Here is a 12,975-nt window from a genome sequence, read left to right as displayed (position 1 = left end):
CAAAAAGAGAGAATCTAACCATCCCCCCTTGACATTCAATGGCACTACCATCGCTGAATCCCCCACCATCAACATCATGGGGTCACCATTAATCAGACGTGATTCCAGGATGATATGGTGCATCCCTGGTGCAAGGGTCTTGGATATCACTGAGCGGCTACAAAGTATTCTGGAGGGTGAGGGTGCACCCTACAGCCGGAGGTCGTAGTCCACGTTGGCACCAATGACATAGGTAGAAAGAGGGATGAGGTCCTGCAAAAAGAATTTAGGAAGCTCGGCAGCAGATTAAAAAGTAGGGCCTCAAAGTTGTAATCTCTGGGTTTCTTCCGGTGCCACAGGCTAGTGAGTATATGAATAGGAGGTTAGAGCAGATGAATGCATGGCTGGGGAGATGGTGCAGGAGGGAGGGCTTTAGATTCTTGGATCACTGGGCCTGTTTCTGGCAAAGGTGGGACTTGTACAAGTCGGACGGGTTGCACCTGAACCGGAATGGGACCAACATCCTTGCTGGGAGGTTTGCTTGCGCTGTTGGCGGGGGGGGGGGGTTAAACTAATTTCGCAGGGGAATGGGATACAGAGTGGATGTACAATCAAATATAAATGCGAAGCTAAGTCAGTCCGGAGGACAGAGTAAATGTAGACCTGTTAAGGCTCAGGCAAATAATGCAAGGCTGGATTGTATCTATTTTAATGCAAGGAGTCTTACTCCCTTACTTGCTATCACTGAGACATGGTTGAGCAAAGGGCAGGACTGGCAGCTTAATATACCAGGATATAGAAGCTTCAAACGTGATAGGGGAGGGGGTTAAAGAAGAGGTGGCATTGCACTGTTGATTAAAGAGACAATTACTGTAGTAAGGAGGGATGATATCTTAGAAAATTCCTCTAATGAGGCCATATGGGGAGAGCTTAAAAACAAAAAGGGGGCTATTACTTGGCTGGGAGTGTACCACAGGCCTCCAAACAGTCAGGCAGTGGTAGAGCAGCAGATATGTAGCTAAATCTCAGAGGTGCAAAAATAATAGAGTAATAATAGTCAGGGATTTCAACTTCCCCTGTCTTCGAGGGGATAGTATTCGTGCAAAAAGCTTAAAGGGGGCGGAATTCTTCAAGTGCATTCAGGAGAGCTTTTTGAGCCAGCACGTAGAGAGTCCTAAAAGAGGAGGGGCGGTACTGGACTTCATCCTAGGGACTGAAGCCGCACAAGTGGTAGAAGTGTCAGTGGGGGAGCATTTCAGGGATAGTGACCATAACTCTAAGATTTAAGGTTGTTATGATAAAGGATATAGAGGGACCGGAACTCAGAGCACTAAATTGAGGGAAGGCAGATTTCAATATGATAAAACAGGATCCAGCCAAAGTGAACTGGGAGCAGCTTCTTACAGGAAAGTCTACATCAGACTAGTGGGAGTCATTTAAAAGGGAAACTGTGAGGGTTCAGGTGCAGCATGTTCCTGTAAAGGTGAAGAGTAGGACCAACAGGTCAAGGGAACCCTCGATGGCAAGGGATATAGAGGATTGGATAAGGGAAAAAAAGGAGGCGTATAGCAGATTCAGAGCGCTGAAAACAGCAGAGGCCCTAGAGGAGTATAGAAAGTGTAGGGGAGTACTTAAAAAAGTAATTAGGAGAGCGAAGAGGAGGCATGAAAAATCACTGGCAGACAAGGTAAAGGAAAATCCCAAGCCGTTTTATAAGTATGTTAGGGACAAGAGGATAACCAGGAAAAAAGTGGGGGCCCATTAGGGATCAAAAAGGCAATCTGTCTGTGGAGTCGGAGGACATAGGTAAGGTTTTAAATGATTACTTTTCATTTGTGTTCACTATGGTGAGGGACAATGTAGGTGTAGTGATCAGGGAGGGGGATTGTGATATACTTGATCAAACTAGAATTGAAAAGGAGGAAGTATTAGCTGTATTAGCGGGCTTAAAGGTGGCTAAATCCCCAGGCCCAGATGAGATGTATCCCAGGCTGCTACGTGAGGCAAGGGAGGAGATAGCAGGGGCTCTAACACAAATTTTCAGATCCTCGCTGGCCACAGGAGAGGTACCAGAGGATTGGAGGACAGCAAATGTGCTGCAATTATTCAAGAAGGGTAGCAGGGATAAACCAGGTAATTACAGGCCGGTGAATCTGACATCAGTGGTAGGGAAATTATTGGAGAAAATTATGAGAGACAGGATTAGTCTCCATGGCTTTGTCAGGGGGAGATCGTGTCTAACAAATTTGATTGAATTTTTCGAGGAGGTGACTAGAGGTGTAGATGAGGGTAAAGATGTAGTCTACATGGACTTCAGTTAGGCTTTTGATAAGGTCCCCTATGGAGATTGGTTAAGAAAGTAAAAACCCATGGGATCCAAGGTAATTTGGCAAATTGGATTCAAAATTGGCTTAGTGTAAGGAGGCAGAGGGTGATGGTAGAGGGTTGTTGTGAATGGAGGCCTGTGACCAGTGGGCTGCAGGGATCAGTGCTGGGACCCTTAATGTTTGTAGTGTACATTAATGATTTACGTGTCAATATAGGAGGTATGATCAGTAAGTTCGCAGACAACACGAAAATTGGTGGTGTCGTAGTGAGGAGGAAAGCCTTAGATTATAGGATGATATAGATGGGCTGGTAAGATGGGCAGAGCAGTGGCAAATGGAGTTTAATCCTGAGAAGTGTGAGGTGATGCACTTTGGGAGGTCTAACAAGGCAGCAGAATATACAATGGATGATAGGACCCTAGGGAGTACAGAGGGACCTTGGGGTGCTTGTCCACAGATCACTGACGGCAGCAGCACAGTTAGATAAGGTGGTTAGGAAGGCATACGGGATACTTGCCTTTATTAACCGAGGCTTAGAATATAAGAACAGGGAGGTTATGATGGAGTTGTATAAAACGCTAGTTAGACCACAGCTGGAGTACTGTGTATAGTTCTAGTCACCACACTATAGGAAGGATATGATTGCAATGGAGAGGGTGCAGAGGAGATTCACCAGGATGTTGCCTGGGCTGGAGCATTTCAGTTCTGAAGACAGACTAGATGGGCTGTATGCAGAGAAGGCTAAGGGGGACTTGATTGAGGTATACAAAATTATCAGGGGCATTGATAGGATAGCTAGGAAGAAACTTTTTCCCTCAGCAGAGAGGTCAATAACTAGGGGGCATAGATTTAAGGTAAGAGGCAGGAGGTTTAGAGGGGAGTTGAGGAAGAATTTTTTCACTCAGAGGGTGATTGGAATCTGGAACACACTGCCTGAAGGGGTGGTAGAGGCAAGAACACTCACGGCATTCAAGAAGTATTTAGATGAGCACTCGAAACACCATAGCATACAAGGCTACGGACCCAGTACGAGGAAATGGGATTAGTTAGGACGGGTGCTTGACAGTTGGTGCAGGCGCATTGGGCCGAAGGGCCTGTTTCTGTGCCGTAAAACTCTATGACTCTAAACTGAACTGGACCAGCTACATAAATACTGTAGCCAAAGCAGCTGATTAGAGGCTGGGAATTCTGCAATGAGTAACTCACCTCCTGACTCCCCAAAGCCTGTCCATCATCTACAAGGCACAAGTCAGGAGTGTGATGGAATACTCTCCAGTTGTCTGGACGAGTATGTCTCCAACAACACTCAGGAAGCTTGAAACCATCCAGGATAAAGCAGCCCGCTTCATCGGCACCCCATCCACCACCTTAAACATTCACTCCTTCCACCACCGACACCCAGTGGCAGCAGTGTGTACCATATACACGATGCACTGCAGCAACTCGCCAAGCCAGCTTTGACAGCACATTTCAAACCCACGACCTCTACCACCTAGAAAGACAAGGGCAGCAGACGCACGGTAACACCACTACCTGCAAGTTCCTCCTCCAAGTCACACACCATCCTGACTTAAAACTATATTGCCGTTCTTTCATTATTGCTGGATCAAAAACCTGGAATTCCTTTCCTAACAGCACTGTGGGTGTACCCACACCAGATGGACTGCAGCAGTTCAAGAAGGCAGCTCACCACCACCTTCTCCAAGGCAATTATGGATGGGCAACAAATACTGGCTTTGCCAACGACGCTCACATCCCATGAAAATTATTTTTTTTTAAACTTTGAAATTATGCCCAAGACCAGGTCATTACTATATATCAAATGAATGCTATGTCAAGCATTCGCCGTCCACACAGCATCAGTCCAGCAACTGGAATCCCAGAGAAGGCAATTAGTGTCTTAAAACAATCAGGTCACAGCTGATGTGGCTACCGAAAAGGCCCATGAGATGATTCTACTCAAGGTGGTTACACATTCTCCCTTTGAGGTCAGGCCCCATAGAGAATTGAAGTGCTTGTGAACAGGCACACACTGGCAGCCATTGCATGGCCACACATGGTCCTAGCTGTTTCAGGGCAATCTGGGGTCTCTGAATCCAGAATATCGGACATCAGAAGATTCCCAGCATCCACTTCCTCCTGCCACCATTGTTATTCAAGCCAATCAGGAAGCATTATGTCACAGCTTAAGATCAAATAGTAGATCTCATACATCTTACACAGTCATCAAGGGAAAGCATGAACAAAGAACAAAGAACAGTACAGCACAGGAACAGGCCATTCGGCCCTCCAAGCCTGCACCGATCTTGATGCCTGCCGAAACTAACACCTTCTGCACTTCCGGGGCCCATATCCCTCTATTCCCTTCCTATTCATGTATTTGTCAAGATGCCTCTTAAACGTCGCTATCGTATCTGCTTCCACCACCTCCCCTGGCAGCAAGTTCCAGGCACTCACCACCCTCTGTGTAAAAAGCTTGCCTCGCACATCCCCTCTAAACTTTGCCCCTCGCACCTTAAACCTATGTCCCCTAGTAACTGACTCTTCCACCCTGGGAAAAAGCTTCTGACTATCAACTCTGTCCATGCCACACATAACTTTGTAAACCTCTATCATGTCGCCCCTCCACCTCCATCGTTCCAGTGAAAACAATCCGAGTTTTTCCAACCTCTCCTCATAGCTAATGCCCTCCAGACCAGGCAACATCCTGGTAAACCTCCTCTGTACCCTCTCCAGAGCCTCCACGTCCTTCTGGTAGTGTGGCGACCAGAATTGCACGCAATATTCTAAGTGTGGCCTAACTAAGGTTCTGTACAGCTGCAACATGACTTGCCAATTTTTATACTCTATGCCCCGACCGATGAAGGCAAGCATGCCGTATGCCTTCTTGACTACCTTATCCACCTGCGTTGCCACTTTCAGTGACCTGTAGACCTGTACGCCCAGATCTCTCTGCCTGTCAATACTCCTAAGGGTTCTGCCATTTACTGTATACCTCCCACCTGCATTAGACCTTCCAAAATGCATTACCTCACATTTGTCCGGATTAAACTCCATCTGCCATTTCTCCACCCAAGTCTCCAACCGATCTATATCCTGCTGTATCCTCTGACAATCCTCATCATTATCCGCAACTCCACCAACCTTTGTGTCGTCCACAAACTTACTAATCAGACCAGCTACATTTTCCTCCAAATCATTTATATATACTACAAACAGCAAAGGTCCCAGCACTGATCCCTGCGGAACACCACTAGTCACATCCCTCCATTCAGAAAAACACCCATCCACTGTTACCCTCTGTCTTCTGTGACTGAGCCAGTTCTGTATCCATCTTGCCAGCTCACCTCTGATCCCGTGTGACTTCACCTTTTGCACCAGTTTGCCATGCGGGACCTTGTCAAAGGCTTTACTAAAGTCCATATCGACAACATCCACCGCCCTTCCCTCATCAATCATCTTTGTCACTTCCTCAAAAAACTCAATCAAAGTAAGACACGACCTCCCCTTCACAAAACCATGCTGTCTCTCGCTAATAAGTTCGTTTGTTTCCAAATGGGAGTAAATCCTGTCCCGAAGAATCCTCTCTAATAGTTTCCCTACCACTGACGTAAGGCTCACCGGCCTATAATTTCCTGGATTATCCTTGCTACCCTTCTTAAACAAAGGAACAACATTGGCTATTCTCCAGTCCTCTGGGACCTCACCTGTAGCCAATGAGGATGCAAAGATTTCTGTCAAGGCCCCAGCAATTTCTTCCCTTGCCTCCCTCAGTATTCTAGAGTAGATCCCATCAGGCCCTGGGGACTTATCTACCTTAATGCTTTGCAAGACACCCAACACCTCCTCCTTTTTGATCATGAGATGACTGAGACTATCTGCACTCCCTTCCCTCGGTGAATACTGATGCAAAGTACTCATTTAGCACCTCACCCATTTCCTCTGGCTCCACACATACATTCCCATCTCTATCCTTGAGTGGGCCGACCCTTTCCCTGGTTACCCTCTTGCTCTTTATATATGTATAAAATGAACATAAAGAATAGATCAGAGCATTTTTTTGTGGATATATGAATAAACCATTAAACTTTATTCTTTTTTTTAGTGTTTCAATACTTCTTGTGGGAATGAGATAAAAGCTACAAGTTTGAAGAACATTAGACTCCCCTCTGCTATCACATCCAAAATAGAGCATTATATTGACAGTGGTGTTTGTAAAGTGGGTTTGTGAGGCCTTCCTTTGCCTCTAAATCAGTCCGTGGAACTTCTCCTCTTCCATGCAGCAGGGATCTTGCCAGCCACCTCATAACAAGCTTGATGCATTTAGATAATGGTGGAGGGCAAGACTTGGCAAATTAGCCCATTTCCTACCTTCTAAATGCAGAACCACTGACCTCATGAAACAGAAGATGGGTGGTGTACACTGTCACAATAATGGGAAGAAACTAAAGGAGACAGAGAACCTGGTTGCACCATCTCTCCATGGCTGCACTGATATGAGATTTAGCACCCTTATTTAGAAAATCTATATGTAGTTTTCAGGAGGCTTCTGCTCCCTTTAACCATTGATCCTTCCCCTTCACACTGCAGCACTGCTGGATTTCTCTGCTGTGCAGTGATGGGTTTGCTCTGTAAAGAAGAGTTACTGCCAGGAGCCCAGCCTGCATGCATAGAATTACATAAGAGTATACAGCACAGAAACAGGGCATTCGGCCCAACTAATCTGTGCTGGTGTTTATACTCCACACAAGTCTCCTCCCATTCCATCTCAGCGTTTCAGCATATCTTTCTACATCTGTTCTCAAACTGAAAAAGACAGACACAACAAAATCACAATGGCAATGAGAAGCCTTTCCAATGTGTCTACACCATTGCATGAAAAGCCAGTCTTATTGTCAACCAATAACAACTTGCAATTACACAGCACTAAAAGTCCCAAGGCAGAGTACACAAACAAAAAATTATATGCACAGTTACTGATATAACACAATCATTTACTCCATGACATTCCCACAGAATACCACAAACGTTGGATGGTGAAATGTAAGAATCTTACCTGCTGATAAGCTCTGTAAATTACATCAAATGTGAAGGCTTGGGGCATTTCACTTGCCCTGTATTTGGCACGTTCCAGTGAATGATCAAGATAGCCTTCTGGGTTGATTGCAACAACAGTAGAAACAAGTGGTCTGATAGCCCCTGCTGCCTAAAAAACAAAGAGACACAACTTTATCATGCATTTTCTTAACAAATTAAAAGGAATGGACAGACAGGGGAATGAACCTCAGAGTGCCAATCATTCAATTTTATAGTTTGAAATAAAGCACACATCAAAAAATTATAAACTTTGATAAATTACTTATGAGAAGTATGAATTTAAGTGGAACATCAGGCGCTGATTTTATCTGTATAAATTTAACTTGTATAACTTGCTTGAGTAGTTGGACGAAAGGATTGTTTTATTCAGTACAGCTTTTTCTATCCAAAATCTACGACTGCTGTAATTATTTCTGACATCATAAAAGTATTAAAGATTTAATAGAGTACAGTTGAAATGAAAACATAATACATGTTAGATAACAATTGGTTGAGAGTATGTACATAGTTGTAATGCACACTCAGGGGTCAGATGACATAAAAACCCAGAAAAATTATATCTTAATGCCTTATAAATCACCAGTGTGTACAATATTGTCTTGTATACTTCCTTAGTCATTTCAAACTTTTATTATATTTTACATCTAACTTTTGTGGCACCAATTTCTTCCTTACAGCTAGTAACATGGTCACCAATTTTGCCATGTGGCTCCAATAACAAAAGGAAAAGAGGGAATGTATATTACAAGACGACTCCAAGGGAATAAAAACTGAAGATGGCACAATGATAAAAGGCTGTTTAGGTCACCATACTGATAACTTCCACAGATTATTGACACGACCAGGTGAGAAAGGTGTCTGGCAGTCCCTTTTAGCCTTCACCTGGTCCTATTGTAACAGGGTTTAATTTTTAAACACGCTGTGTTTTGAGCTACCCCTTGGTGAATCCTTGTTCACCACTTTCCAATTATAAGGCAAAGAAATGAGCATGAACAGGCTTTCTTAGGTTTAAAGAAGAAAAGTGAAATTTATTAAACCTTAAACTCTAATACAGTAAACACCTATGGATACACACCACTCCCCACACTAGCATGCATACATAATACACACATGCAAATGGGGACAGAAAAGAGCAGAAGAAAAATAAAGTAAAAAAGGTTTGAGGCAATCTCTGAAGAGAGGTTTTTACTGTGCTTCAAGCTTGCTGTAGTCCTTGATTGTAGGTAGTCTTGCTTTTCGTTGGGGCCCAGTATTCTTCTTAAACCTTGTTCACTGTAGGAGACTTTTCTCTCTTGGGGTTCATGTGTCTTCAATGGGTCTTCAATTTCGTAAGAGATGGGAGCAGACAGGAGTGAGATCTTTTCAGTCCAGGAGCAAACAGCTTTCTGAGTTTCAAACACTCTGTGGCAAGTACAAATTTAAACAGCTGCAACCACCAGTTAGTCATGCGACTAAACTGGTCTGACCAGGTCTTCTGTGGATTGGCGAAGCAGGGACTGGGTCTTTTGTTCCAACACTGTCTGCTAGTATGCAAAAAAGGTCTTTCCGGTATGGAGCCTAGCAATTCCTTGTGATAGGCCCCCTTTTCTTCTGAGCAATATTTTTAAGTTTTAATGTTTTCATTTGGCATTCGCCAGCGGCCACCGTACCCCCGTGATATTAATCACAGGGGCTCATTTGAATCACAGTGCCGTGTCATATTATGTGAGCAGAGGCGGGACATTCGGCGCAGTGAGAAAGTTTTTGAAAGTTGTGCAGCAGGTGCCGGGGCTCTATTTTAAGCGCCCCTGCACCTGCTTTCAGACAGCTGTCAAAGAAATACTTAACTGACTACTGAGTGGGGCTGCTGTTAATCTGGCAGCAAAGCAGAAAGTCCTGCAGAAATCCAGCAGGTCAGGCAGCATCTGTGGAGAGAGAAGCAGAGTTAACTTGTCCAAGTTCACAGACCTGAAAGTTAACTCTGCTTCTCTCTCCACAGATCATATACACTGTTAATGGAGGGATGATACACGGTACCTCCCTTCATGGCAGAACTGCTTTCCCAGACCCCCTCTCTTTCAGACTGCAGTGTGCAACCCCTGTATATCCCCCACTCCCTCCTCCCTTTCAAAATGCAATTAGACCCCTGAATATCTCCCCTCCATCCTCCCTTCAACAATGCAGACTGAGGCCCCCGAATAACACAGCTTACCTTCGCTGGAGACAACCTCTGCCTCTGAAGACCCGCCGGCTTTTCAGATCGCGAAAGGGACGGCACGTTACGGCTGCCTGTTCAGCAAAAAATCTGGAAGTGTTGGTGGAGAGGCGGCAGGCTGCATAATCAGCACAGCACTCCTTACCATGTGTTAATTGTGGTGCCGCCGCCATGCGGCGGGGGTGCGGGGGGTGGGGAGGGGAGCCACACCGAGGTCCGGCTGCTGCCAGTAATATGTGGCAGGCCCTTTTCGACATCGAGGCAGGCCTCTCCCTGCCCAATGTGTGCCTCATTCTTGGCAGATCAAGGCCTGCATGAAACCTCCACACCCAGGGGAATGAAATGTGCTTTGAAATAAAACGGCGCATTTCATTACAAGGTTTGAGAGAAATATAAGATACAGAAAGAAAAAACATGCTTTTCTCTCATTCATTTCCATTCATTCACCAATCTTAAAGCTGAATAAAATGGTCTTTACTGGGTGTCAGTGCTGCTTTAATTTCCCCTTTTCATTTCTCAGGAGAGAGTTAGTAGTGGGCAGGTCCATCTTGAACTCTCTGAGTCATGCAAAGACTTTTTACTCCGGGGGATGGGTGGTTCCCTTTTCCTCTGACTGTGGGGGAGGATTCTTTGTTAATTTCCCCTTTGTTCTCTGGAACACTCCTACCTGCAGGTATTTGTGCAGACTTGACTGCACTCTCCTGTGACACTTCGACTAGGTGAGGCATCACCCTCACAGTTTCTGTGCACCCTAGAGGACTCTCTTTGTCTTTGCAGGCTCCTGTAAATGCTATTAGCAACTCTGGTGGGGTGTTTCTGGACTCTGCCTTTGCATAGGAGGATGTGGGCATAGGAGGGGTCTACCTTTTCATATTTTACGGGGTAGATTGACTGGACAGTAGGGGTTTTCATCCGGGATTCCTCCCGGACTTGCTTTAACCGGCCCTCTTGGTCACTTTTCTCCCTTCACTTTCTAAACTTTTGCCAGCCGTGTGCCTGCCTGTCCCCTTTTGTTCTCGGCGGGAGTACCTTATAATTCACCAGCCCACAGTTGGAGGGTCCTCCTAACATCGGTACAGGACTTAGGGGTGCGGTTTTTACTGTAGGTTGGGGTTTCCCCTCAACCTGGCACATGCGGCAACTCCTGTAGTACTCCACCACATCTTTGTGGAGTTTTGGCCAGTCAAACCGCTGTCTTATGCAGGCTTTGGTCTTTCGTATGCTGGCATGTACAGCCACTGTAGTCTCGTGGGCTGTTCTTAATATTTCTCCCCAGTACCTCTGTGGCACCACTAATTGGTGAAATACCATCCACTCCTTGCCCTCAGGTTTGTGAGGAGAACTCCATTTCCTCATCAGTACCTCATTCTTTAAATAGTAGCAATCAGGGACTCCCTCTGCTTCACTTTCAGACTGGACAGCCTGTGCTAACTCTCAATACTGGGTCAGCTTGCTGAGCCTCAGCTAGGGAAAATCCATTTAATCCATTAAGGTCTCCTAACTTACCAAAGAAAGTCTCGGACAGGCAGACCTCATGGTCATTTACCTGCAGTGCCAATGCAGTCTCCTCTGGGGAGCTGGTTTGATCATGGCTTGATCCACTACACATTCAGGGACACTGCAAGGGACTGTCTCCTGCCACTGCCCTGTCTCTCTGACCTCCTGTGGTCTCCCTTTCACTACTGGCGAAGCTACCACCTTCAGCCCTGCCAGATCATCACCTAGGAGCAGGTCAACCCCATCCACAGGCAAACTAGGGACAATCCCGACGGTCACCAGTCCCAAAGGTCGCACTCCAGGTGCACCCGGTGTACAGGTACAGGCATACGCTGCCCTCCAATACCATTCACCACCATTTTGGTGTTCACTGCACTCTCTAGGGGAAAGGTCAGGCCTTTTCCCAGTAAAAGGGATCGTGTGGCCCCTGTATCCCTGAGAATCACTATGGGCTGGCTTGCCCCACTCGAGGGGTACGGGGTTACTTTCCCTTCAGACACGAAACCCTGATAACCTTCAGGAATCCTATTAACTTTTCCTACACTGACCGTAGTAAGCTTCCTGAGTTGCACTTTTACTGTAGTTAAAGCCACAGCTTCTCCTGTGCTTTCCATCAGGGTCCAGGATTCACTGGGAGGGTGTGCCCTGATTAACCCTACCGGTTTCCCCTTTAATTTCCAGCAGTCAGCTTTTAAATGCCTTGATTTATTACAATGGAAGCACACAGGTCTCCGGGTCTCAGTCTTGCACACAGCATCTTCCGTTTTGGCTGGAGAAGGGCCCCCTGTGCGTCCTGCTTTCCTTTCTCTCCCAGGACTGCCTGGGTGAATATCACCTTCCCACCCTTTGTCCTTTTCAGATTTGTGGGGGTGATTAGGAAAGTTTCTCCCCTGGGAAACCGACTTATAAATTAAAGAAAACTCATCGGCCAGAATGACCACTTACCGGGCTCCCTGAACCTGCTGCTCCTCTACCTGCATCTTTATGGAGAGTGGGAGAGAGTTTTTAAATTCCTCTAACAGAATTACTTCTCTGAGATTCTCATAGCTGAGCTGTACTTTAAGAGCCCTCAGCCAATGGTCAAAAGCCAGCTGCTTACTTCTTTCAAACTCCAGATAAGTTTGATTAGCTTGCTGTTTGAGGGTTCTAAACTTTTGGCGATAGGCTTCGGGTACTAATTAATGTGAACCGAGGATAGCATTTTTGGTCAGTTCATAATTTGGTGAACTCTCATCTGGCAATAAGGAATAAACTTCATGGGTTTTTCCGGTTAGTTTGCTTTGCAATAAAAGAGACCAGGTCTCAGCTGGCCATTTTAGCTGCCTTGCCAGTTTCTTGAAAGACACAAAAAAATTTTCCACATCTTCCTCATTCAATTTTGGAATTAATTGAGCGAGTTTTAGCAGTTTTGTACCCAGCCCTGAATAATGCTCCTCCATATTGGCCATGTTTTCACTGGGGTTACTCTTTCGCCCCCCTAGTTAACTCAAGCCGCTTCAGCCCTCTCTCTTTGTATTCTTTCTGGAATATTCTTTCTCTCTCTCTCCTGCCTCTCTCTTTCCCTCTCCTGCCTTTCTGTTTCTTCACGTTCCTTCTGGAAGGCTCTCTTTTTTTCCCTCTGCTGTCTCTCTCTCTCTCTCTCTTTCCCTGTCTTCTAATTCAAGTTTCCTTTGTTCCAATTGTATCTTTGCTAACAGTACCCTGACTGGGTCTACTTCTAACACTGCTTCTTCTTCTTCAGATTCAAGGGAAAAATGGTTGGCCACTAGCCTTAGGAGTTCAGACTTCCTAGCCTTGCCACATACAGTGATCCCACACTGCTCAGCCATTTTTCTCAGCTCCTCCATAGACAATACTTTTAACTTATCCTAAGTTATTTCA

General features: G+C 45.6%; 1 protein-coding gene across 3 annotated transcripts in view; it reads right to left on the bottom strand.

Annotated features, from left to right (window-relative positions):
- crppa (CDP-L-ribitol pyrophosphorylase A) overlaps positions 1–12,975 on the bottom strand; it is a 481,556-nt gene that overhangs the window by 360,360 nt on the left and 108,221 nt on the right. For all 3 annotated transcript variants that reach the window (XM_068009407.1, XM_068009398.1, XM_068009416.1), the window contains exon 3: positions 7,363–7,512. In XM_068009407.1, coding sequence (XP_067865508.1) covers positions 7,363–7,512 — 150 coding nt within the window. The remainder of the gene's footprint in view (positions 1–7,362; positions 7,513–12,975) is intronic.

This window comes from Heterodontus francisci, chromosome 2, assembly GCF_036365525.1.
Source record: "Heterodontus francisci isolate sHetFra1 chromosome 2, sHetFra1.hap1, whole genome shotgun sequence".
NCBI lineage: Eukaryota > Metazoa > Chordata > Chondrichthyes > Heterodontiformes > Heterodontidae > Heterodontus > Heterodontus francisci.
The sequence above is the reverse complement of the archived record's forward strand: the minus strand, read 5'-3'. Positions and strand labels throughout refer to the sequence as shown.